The sequence below is a fragment of the Lepisma saccharinum genome, chromosome 1, assembly GCF_977018435.1.
Source record: "Lepisma saccharinum chromosome 1, izLepSacc3.1, whole genome shotgun sequence".
Classification (NCBI taxonomy): domain Eukaryota; kingdom Metazoa; phylum Arthropoda; class Insecta; order Zygentoma; family Lepismatidae; genus Lepisma; species Lepisma saccharinum.
The window spans coordinates 178456914-178467736 of NC_139229.1; the positions used below are offsets into that span (position 1 = coordinate 178456914).

General features: G+C 36.6%; 1 protein-coding gene across 1 annotated transcript in view; it reads left to right on the plus strand.

Moving 5' to 3' along the window:
* The window catches only part of LOC145990353 (prion-like-(Q/N-rich) domain-bearing protein 25), a 41414-nt gene extending 31100 nt beyond the window's left edge, over positions 1-10314 (plus strand). Inside the window, exon 8 of the mRNA XM_083126054.1 lies at positions 9156-10314. Within this exon, the coding sequence (XP_082982180.1) occupies positions 9156-9223 (68 nt within the window). The 3' untranslated portion in view covers positions 9224-10314. The remainder of the gene's footprint in view (positions 1-9155) is intronic.
* The last annotated feature ends 509 nt before the right edge of the window (positions 10315-10823 follow it).

Consider the following 10823-nt stretch of genomic DNA (forward strand, 5'->3'; position numbering starts at 1 on the left):
TAACAGCTCATCGATTTCCCTATGTTTTGCCTTATTATTCAAATTGTATTGCACCCACAAACATGAATCAAGTTTCATTCTATTGCGGAAGGTCCATTCTTTAAAAAAAAGCAAAAGTTCCGGTTTTTCCCCAAAGTAGCTGGAGAAGAGGGGGCAAACTCCACATTTTCATGCTTTTTTCATTGAAATTCGGGGGATGCAACCCCCGCCCGTAACCCCCCCCCCCCCCGCGGTTGGGGCATCCAAATTTTACATGGTTGCATGCACTGATGTTCTGCCTGCAAAACAAAAGTTATCCGAAGTAGATTGGTCCCATAATGTCAGTTATAACAATTTTATGAATAATATGCAAATTGGCTAAAATTCGCTAGAGTTTTACGTTTTGCTTGATTATTCAAATTGTATTGCACCCACGAACATGAATCAAGTTTCATTCTGTTGCGGAAGGTCCATTCTTTAAAAAAAGCAAAAGTTCCGGTTTTCTCCCCAAAGTAGCTGGAGTAGAGGGGGGCAAACTTCACATTTTCATGCTTTTTTAATTGAAATTCGGGGGATGCAGCCCCCGCCCGTAACCCCCCCCCCCCCCGCGGTTGGGGCATCCAAATTTTACATGGTTGCATGCACCGATGTATTACCTGCAAAACAAAAGTTATCCGAAGTAGATTGGTCCCATAGTGCCAGAGTTATTACGATTTTTCTCCATTATGTATACGAATTCAAATTTCCCGCTCAAAGCCTCGGCGAAACTGGGATTACTTTCGTCAGACCGCGGGGCGTACTAAGGGTTAATCTCGGATCGGGAAAGGATCACTGGAAAATTCCATTGCACGAAGACGGTTCAACACTTGATCGCGATCTAGGAACATCAACACGAGTTTATCATCTGATCGGCCATTCGCCACCATTTTGGTGTCTGATCCTGGTTCACGATACTGACGCTTCGACTGCACGCAGTTGTTTTTTAATAAAAAAGAGCGGAAAGTGATATCGAGGGCTACAAACGCTTGAGATGTTGGGTGTACACTTTTGTTCACAGAAACTGGCACATTCGTTTGAGTTAAGGATCAGCTTCGGAGCCAATCGAGTGTGGCAGTACAGCCGAAGTAAACGTTCGGAAAAACAGCACTCTGCAGTGTTCATTACCACTAAAGTTTTTCACAAGACTCAGGGAATTTTCTGACTCGTCGAGTGAAAAGAAACGGTTACAGGAAAGCCTTGCATTTTAATTATTAATGCAATCCAGTGTCCAATTTTACAAGGTAAATTAGTACAAGTGCAAGGTAAATTAGAACAGAGCAATGTTACGATATTGCTACATGGTGTTGGAAATATGACTGTATAGATTTACGAAAATACATGTTACTGCCTATTTACACGACACGACAATATAAATAAATATGAATTAAGAAATGAAAAATCAAATACTACTTACCACAGACATCAGTAGCATCAAAATCGAATGCATTTCGTAAGGCATTAAAGTCCCGTAGATGAAGGTTCCATGCTTTCTCCTTCTCATTTTGTGTTGTGCCGTCAGTTCTTTTTCCATATTATTTTTTTTTACACTCTACTACATCCTTGTACACGTCGACAAGGTTGATTAGTACTACATCTCTCAAATTCAAAGAAGTTTGCAGCCCGAATTACTTTCTTCTCCTACATGTTGATACTTCAACACATCTCACTACTCTATGCGGTTCTTGATTGTAATTTGTTTGATATGATCCTCCCGAACCATATCAAAGATTCGGTCATATTTAATATTATTCTTAATTATTTTACTTTTTATATTCACTATAAAAACATTATGAAAGATGAGATATTTAATAGTTGAACTAATGACCTAATTCTGTCATTCGAGAAGTTTAGAATTTGTTATTTGCAAGCTTCTTGAAAGCAAAATCTTTCATTGTTGACAATTAGTCAAAAATATGTGTTCTCAGTTTTAGAATCAAACTATTATGAAAGCCATAAGAGCTAAATTTCAGTTGGAGTTATTAATAATATAAGCCTTATGGACATTGGGAAGAAGTTTTTAAGAATGTGACAACTTTATAGTAGAGAATATTATAGAAACTTTAAGGATCATAATTGTTGTTTTAGACATAGAAAAATGAACCTTATGGAACATACTGTTTAATCTTTAGAATATTGCCATTATACACAAATTAGTTCTGCATATCACAGCTGTAGCTAGGTTTATCTTTTGTGTCACGGGAGGCGCTCTGCTTGACATGCGGGGGTATAAATACAGCTTCGGAACCTAATTCGGGGGCATTTTCATCACCGACTCCGATGGATTAACATCTTAAATACTCAGCTCCCTTTATGGGAGGGTTCAAGAACTCAGTCTTCGTTCCCAAATTAGCTTAGAGACATAGTTATTCTGTCGTATGGGTAGGTTCGCCCTGTGGACATGCTAACATGTCACCATACGAAAGAATAAGTTCATTTCAACTTTATTTTGAAGTTTTCTGAAATTTTGAATAAAATCTTCACAAAATAATGTTAAATTTCGACTCAGAACTTACTGTTATTCTGACGCATGGGTAGGTTCGCCCTGTGGACATGCTAACATGTCACCATGCGTGAGAATAAGTTAATTTACGATTGCTCACAACTTTGTGATAATTCAGTTTGATTTCTTCGAAACATATACGTAATATATTTTCAATTTTTGCATAAAGCAACAGGACTTAATGTTATTCTGCCGTATGAGTAGGTTCGCCCTGTGGGCATGCTAACATGCCATCATACGGAAGAATAAAGTTCAGATTATTTCGTCTCCATGATTATTATTTATTGATCAGGTAATTCATTATTGATATCTGGCATGGTTAGGTTTCGCCCTGTGAACATGCTAACATGTTGCCATACCCGATATCAAGTCGATGTCTCTAATATTTTACGAATTATAGCAGTTTGTATTTCTGCATATATCTTGAAGCCAGACCATAATGTCCAATTTATATTAAAATCGGAGTCAATACTTAAAACCTTCGCCAGTCACGTCGAAGTTATGCTTCATTATGTCAAGGAGCGTTCATAAAGTTCCAAGCAAGCGCCTGGTCGTCTGTATATAACTGATATGACAGCTTGATCCATATTATGTAAATAAACTGCAAAAGTCGCGTAGATTTAATTATAAGAAAGAAATCTGTTCTGTCCTTTATTTATGGAGATCTGTAACTAAGATGTAAATTTATAAAAGTATCTTGAAAATAAACCATCTTCAGGAAAATAATTGCCCATAAAGAAGCCTACTGAAGACGCAGACCTTTCTTCGGAAACAGATGTTATTCATTTATAAAATCTCCCTTTTCCATAGCCTGTCAAATGATTTAGTACATAACAGTCGAAGCTTCATATCCCACGTATTCCTACTACTATACCCGTACCTGAGAGGGGTCAGAGTATCCCATTAGCCCACTGAGTTTTAGCCGAGGTGAAGAAACAGATGACATAGGATATTGAAAGGTGATTGAAGGAAATAGGAAGGTAAAGATGAGGATGAACGCTTTGTCTTCGTGATTTTTTTAAATGTAATAGCTGCGATTGTATAGTTTTTTGAAGGCGATTTATGCTCGAGGACGCTGACGACAGAGGGTGGCCTAAAGGTTCGAGAGAGGAACCGCCACGAAGCCTAGTTCAGTATGAGAGCAGCCTAAAGTGTCGCGATGGATGTTTCCGCTCACTTTCTTCGTCTACTTCGAAGTTTTAGAGCTGGCGATCGAGCGCAGGTCTCTCCCCAGCCATGCAGCTAAGCAATGATGATTTTAAAAGGATGGTATTCGTTTGATTTTGATTTTGAGCTTTTTCCTTCATCAGTTGTTATGTTTTCCTTCCTAATTTTGCGTAACGCTATGCGTCGCTCTTCATAGTCATTCACCTGTTGATATGTGTTGATCACGACGGATCGGCTCGGAAGCTAACATGTTTTAGCCAACCAATCAGGTATAGCCTTACAAATTAATCTCAGATCAGTTGAACGGAATCTCGTGAACGTAATTTTTCGTTGGTGGAATGCAAATCTTTAAAGTAAGTTCATTTAGAGTGGATTAAAATTGATCTCGTTCATCTGAATTTGAAAATAATCAGCGTTGGTACACGCGGCCACCATAATAAGAGAATTTGAAGGACCAGCACTCATAGCAATGGTTCTTGGGTTATATATTGTTATATATTTTTTAGAAAATATGGACTCTTGGTATGGCAAAAGTAATTTGTATCAATAGTGGAATGTTTTTTGTTATGAAAATAATGTATATAATTAAAAAATAAATATGTAAGTTTATGTACAGTACACTGATATGGGAAAAACTACAAACGATGATAATCCAACATATTTTTTTTAAAGAAAAATAATAAAAAAAGGAGCAATGGTCCAAAACCAAATCAGTGGTCCCAGTGTGAAGTTCAACCAAACAATGGTTGCCATTTATAACGAAATATCAACTTAGACAGAGTAAAAAGCCAGAATTACAAATTCTATTATTGCATAAAATGCGAGTCCGCAATATATTAGAGCGTAATTTTGAGATTCATTATTTTGATGTTCTGGAGAAGCGATTTACCGATTAATACAATTATAACAGATCCTTGCGATTTGTACATGGTTTTGAGTAGTGCCTTCTCGGAATCACCATTAAATCGTGCTCCAGGCGTAGAGACGTTATTTCAGAATAACTTGAAGTTAGTTAGTTAGAATTGTGTTTCAAATACACTTTATGCACAAATAGGATAATCGGGACTGGATCTACAGTTTAAAGTGGTATCCGAGCTACTATACCACCGGGTATCTAGCCAAGGACCCCTTGATTGCAAGACGACGACGTTATCCCTACCCATCGGGTAGATCTCAAAATACCTTGAAGTGATTTCAACACCGGAAACAGGATTAAGCTTGGTTTCCATGTTGGAAAAAACACTAAAGAAACCGACTAAGGCAATCTTTATTTATTTACGGAAGAAAACACTTCACATGTAACATTTCTATCCTGTATCAAGGCCTTCTAAGAACTAGCTAGATCAGGGTTTCCCAATTTTTTTCGTTTCACGGCCCCCTTACTGTTTCAAGATTTTTCCCGCGGCGCCAAGTCAGAATGTAGGCCTAGTTAGATTGCTTGCCTTAAGTTGAAAAATAAATACATGTTTCAAATTCAAAAGCATTTTATTTGTAAGAAGTACTAAATATAAACATATTTGGAACATTTCTGATGGAAGGATTCTAAAACTATGTGTAGACTAACATGTGTCATTTCTGCGAAAATATTGGAACATTTCGCGGCGCTCCTGTAAGCCAGCCACTTTGGGAACTAGTGAGGTAGATACAGGGTCGACTGGAGCCTGTATATATCCTACACTGGAGCAGAAAGCATCAGCGTGACCGCAGAGGGGAATTATGGCGCAGATTGCGTCATCGATTTTTTTTCTGGGGGGGGGTTTCCCTTCAAATAATATAAAATTCAACTTTTATATATTTTTCCACAACATATGTAAAAATTTTACACCTTAAATGCACCATATTTAATCCATTAGATGAAGAAAAGATAGTGTTTAAGGATGTTATCGAAGGGAGGGGGTGGCAGAAATATCCACCTAAAAAATATTAAGCCTTATTTTACACATGGGTTCTGGGGGGCATACTGAACTAAACGTTGGGGGGAACAGTATCCAACTCTAGGTCTTAGATTATGGCGGGTATTTAGTTAGGGGGGTTGAGCATTAAATTGAGGGGGGTATCCAATGCTTTGGTATTACTATTGTCTTAGACTGTTGCGAAATTCTTGTGTGGAGACTGAGAATTATTTTTTTGGAGGAGGCAATATCTACTCTTCAATATCAACAGTAAGTCTAAAATTGGCTTGGAAATTATGGTGGTAGGATTGAGTTTTAATTTAAAGGGGGAGATAGGAAGCTTTTCATAAAGTGTTAAATCTTAGGTTGTCAAGGAATTTCTGTAGTGCAGAGAGTTCGAACATCAAATTTTGAGGACTGTATTTTGCGACGTTTAGACCCCGAACGTGACAAAAGAGAAGCTGGAAAAGACTAATTATCTCGGGATCGTAAGAAAGTACTGACACTCCATTAAATTAATATTCTTGAAAATCTGCAAAGAGATGGATATAAACATTTTCTTGCTCGCTTCGTTCGCAATATAGTGTTGCAAGAATGCGTGTTTCTTTGGCGCTTTGCTGAGGTGAATGTGAACTTTTATACTAAAGGTACATTACAAGACATAAGCGATATTTTCGATATTCATTAATAACATCACTTAATGCTTAGTGTTGGTACACTGCTTAATTTAAAGCAGGTGCATCATTTGGAACAAAAATATATCTAATCCGCATTTCTAACTTCACGTCACAGAAAAATTTATATTTACCAAAAGAAAATGGGGGAGGGGTCTTTGAAAGAGGAGCCGTATTATATTATCGTCCTGAGCTTTACTTTGTGGGGATTATTATAAGGTGTGAGTGCGCGAATCATATAATTTGTGTGGGGGGGGGGATTGCGCAATTGGCCTTGGGGGGATTGGCATCCCTGGAAAGCATTGTAGTGCCAAGAATCAATAACAAGTTGGGTCCATGGGCGCCGCCAGGAATTTTTGCAGGATGGGGCAAACTCAGGGTAAAGCACCCTGTAGAAAGTTGACTGAAGAAATTACGGTCTAAAACCGTAATTTTTGTTTTTTTTACTTTTGGGTAGGGAGTGTCTCATGCAGGTTTCTTTTTATGTTGAAAAATTAGGTGCACCTTGGATTCGATGACACTCAACTGCCGTTAAAATATGATCATGACAGTTTATAAAGTAGCAACGGCCATGATGTAGTTGCCGTAATTAATGTAATTTGAATGATTAATTTTAAACAATATATTTATGGCATAAGCAAGTGTAATTTATAATCATTATTTACCTTTATGCACAATAAAATATTCAAATTGAAATAATAAAAATGGTTGTGTACAGTTTTCTTAGAGAATATTGTAAATTTTACAGTAACTTCTAACACTGAAGCAGGCACGTTTCATTTATGGAACACTAAACACAAAGCTAACTATATGAACACATTATAAAAATATTAGGTAGACGAAAGTACACTTTTACACTTTCTGATGGGTAATTTTCACGATACTGTTGCCGTGAAGTGCAGCGAGGTCGTGTTAGTAGTACCACATCAAGGTGCTCACAAATTTGTTGAACTCGAACGTACATCTCTGCAAATTTATTGTCGATATCTTCACTGCCTTGCACAATCGAAAACGAACATTCAGGAAAAAGCCAGGGAGGGGCAAATGCCCCCTTGCCTTTATGTGGCGGCACCTATGGTCGGACCTGCTGTAACCACTAGCGTATCAAGTCGATTACCTACTTGATATAAGCACCTCTGACATCAGGCTTCGTCATTCATGTGACAGTGAGGGTTGTAATGCCCACGTATTTAGACCTCGTAATCATTGAAATGTCTTATTTTTGGTTCTTTACTAATATTCTTCTCATTGTGCGAGTAGTGTGTGTGTCCAGAAATTAACAAAGTTGACGGAAAAGGTGTGTTTTTGGACTCCTGATAAAGGTGAATTTCAAATGGCTGTAACTTCGTAAGCGTAAGATTTGAAGTGATCCCCTGTGCGCAGACGTATCCTTTCGCAATAATCAGGAAAAATTTATTTCTTTTACAGCGAATATTTCTTACGCGATAAGGAGATAACTCAGACCTTGCTACCTACTATTATATTGAATGGGATATTCCGAATCTGAAAAATATCAAATTGAGATTTCCAATTACCTTTTACAAACATTTTTCCTTACAAGCAACAAAAGCAATATTATAATGGAATTTTTATTTTCAATTTCTCTCGCTTCCTGCCGGCCCCCGTGGTGGAGTGGTTAGCACATTGCGCTACAACGCAAGGGGTCCCGGGTTCGAATCCCGGCATGGGCATGGATGTTTGTGAGTGCCCATCCCCATCTTTGCAAATTAGCCAAAAGTGGCACAAGAAGGGAAGTAAAATAAATCAATTCAATCAATCAATCAATCTCTCGCTTTCTTACGAAGGAAGTACTGCCAACTTGTATCTCTGGAAGTGAGGAACAGTTGAAGTTTCCAGTCAATAGCGAAGGTTTCGTGTGTTGAGAAATGAGAAAACACTTCTTTGGAATACATGTAGAAAGGTCTACGGTTTTAAACGCAAGTATACATTTTTTTAAGTGCAAAAGAGAGCAAAACGTAAGAAACTGCATATCGCAACCAGTGAAGACAACTTCTGAATGTCTTAGCGACATAATAAACCGACAATAGGTGAAGCGGATTACAAAAGAAATAAGCAAAGGCAGCCTTAGATGACGATTCAGTAATCTGTAATCTAATCTACCATTTATCATGTCGTTTGAAGGTTGCACTCCACTGAAATTCATCAAAAAATGACTCAAACGACACTTTTTCATAAATTTTGTTACTTTTGCAGAAACATATTCAAAAAAAAAAATATTTATGTATAGCTGTAAATACCTCACAACAACGTTTACAACAAGGTATGTACAAACACGAGGACATCAGCAGCGATGTCACGTTAATGGAGAAACGTGAAGTCAAGGGTCAATGATTATATTTACACTTTTATAGACGTTTCGCGGGCTTCACATCATCAATTACCGATGTTCTTTGATATTTGGTCTGGCAAGTGTTCCATACCTTTTATTCGCACGAGCAATTTTTTCATCACTACTCAAGATAAATTTTACATGGAGATAAGCATTTCATTTTAAAATCCAAGGCAGTTCTTTATTCCAATAACATTTCTCAACTCCATTTGCACCACATTTCGAACTATTCCATACAAATTCGAAAAAAAATTAAATATTTAAACTGTCATTAACAAAAGCATTCGTGCATATATACTCTCTTCTGTTAAGTATGGCAATAAATATCAAATTTCGCCAAAATGTAACCTCGAGCTAGAGGTTGTACAAAACCTTCTACTCTCCCAATTCATTTGAAAAGCTCATTTCTAAGTATGAAAGGCAGAAACATTTCCCTTGATAATGCACTACACATATAACCAACATATAAATTAAACACATAGACGGTAATATAGACATTTTGCAGGTTCTAGTAATCTTTGAATTATTAATTTTTCGATTTTATTCTGTTTCAGGTGGAGTAGAGATCAGCATATCGATGGTATCCTTCGTCGTCCTTATGGTTTTCCATCTGGTTGTCTAAGTCTGACAAATGTCATTCTAAGTGTGGTTTAACATAGTTGTGGTGCTCGTGTTCTAGAAAGTAAACTAAGCCAAAGGGGACAAATAAAACAGCAGAAAGACAACACTAATAGAAAAACAAAGTTACATGCAGTGTTTTTAGTTATCTAAATAACTGGCGACTTCTGTAAAAGTTTCAATCGTAACATATAAACATATACGAGAGACTATTATTACAGTAATATTTTTGGGTATAATGTAGTGTGAAATAATATAAATCGTAGTCTACAATTAACGTTCCTACCTGATTTCCAAATCTATGTATCTTTTTGTTTCAACAGATAGTATCAGTGGCGGCGACTGGGTTCCAAAACCGGGGGGGGGGTGGCAAGGTGGCAAAACTGGGGGGGAAAAGACAGTACATTTCCCTTTTTAGATAAGGTTTAGCATAGTGCGGGGACAAAAGTGGCGATAAATGGGGGGGGGGGCAACTGCCTCCTTCGCCCTCCTAATCGCAGCCACTGGATAGTATAATTTACTTCCTTGTTGAAAAGATAATCAAAATAGTGTAAACTATTTCATCTCGTTCCCCTTTTCATTTCACATATACATTAATCACAGTCATTTATGTAACTATAAGGTTTTCTATATAAATATATCAGTATGTCATTATTACCTTCATGTTTGTAAAAGTTTATAGTTTTCCTATCCATGTGTACTGTCTTCAAATGAGCTAGCTGAAGGAGTACGAATTATGAGATGAGAGAAAATAAAGCACGTTGGAATAAAACAACTGAAGAAAACAATGTCTTCAACAAAAGTTGTTCAAATTTGCACAAAAGTATTGACACACGTTTCGTTTTATTGTTATATAGATATTTGTTTTCAACATATAAGATTTTCTCTAGATGACTGTGTGTTTATTCACCTGCAAATTTTGAACATACATTTTACCATTTTTAAAGATAAATTGATATAAATGTTTCATATGTTAACTTAGGTATTGTTAGGAGAAACAGAAAGATGACATTTAAAATGTTGTGTGCTACTACTGTTCATTTAGGTCTGTTAGAATAATCTAAATACTATAAAATAAATATTTTTTGATTTGTAGATGCTATGTTTTATTGAGCACATTTTCCATTTAAAATTATCTGGTTATTTCTGCTAATTTTAGTGATTCAGAAACAACACAATAGTAGCTAATTATCCATGTAATTATAAAAAAGAGAATGAGCAGAAAAATGTAGTTTGGCGAGATTTTCATAGTGTGTATAAAAAAATTACACTAACTAAAATTATGCTACTAAATGGAATTAATAATTTCTGTGAAACTTTACATGTGTACGACAGTTAATAAAGGTAGCCTCCGAACATCTATGCAACTTCGTGATGGACAAGACCATGTCCGAGGAGTGTTCGTTTCGAATACATTTTTTTTTTCACTTCATTCAGGAGATTGTAGTCGGATACTCATAAGTAGACCTCGGATTTTAGGTTTTTTACCTTTTTTTTCTTTTGTAGGTATGTAAGAAATAATAATTAATGTCAGCGTTTCGTTAAAAAAACGCGACAACTGATGAAGTTTTATAGTGCCTAAAAAAACTATTTTGCTTGTTAGA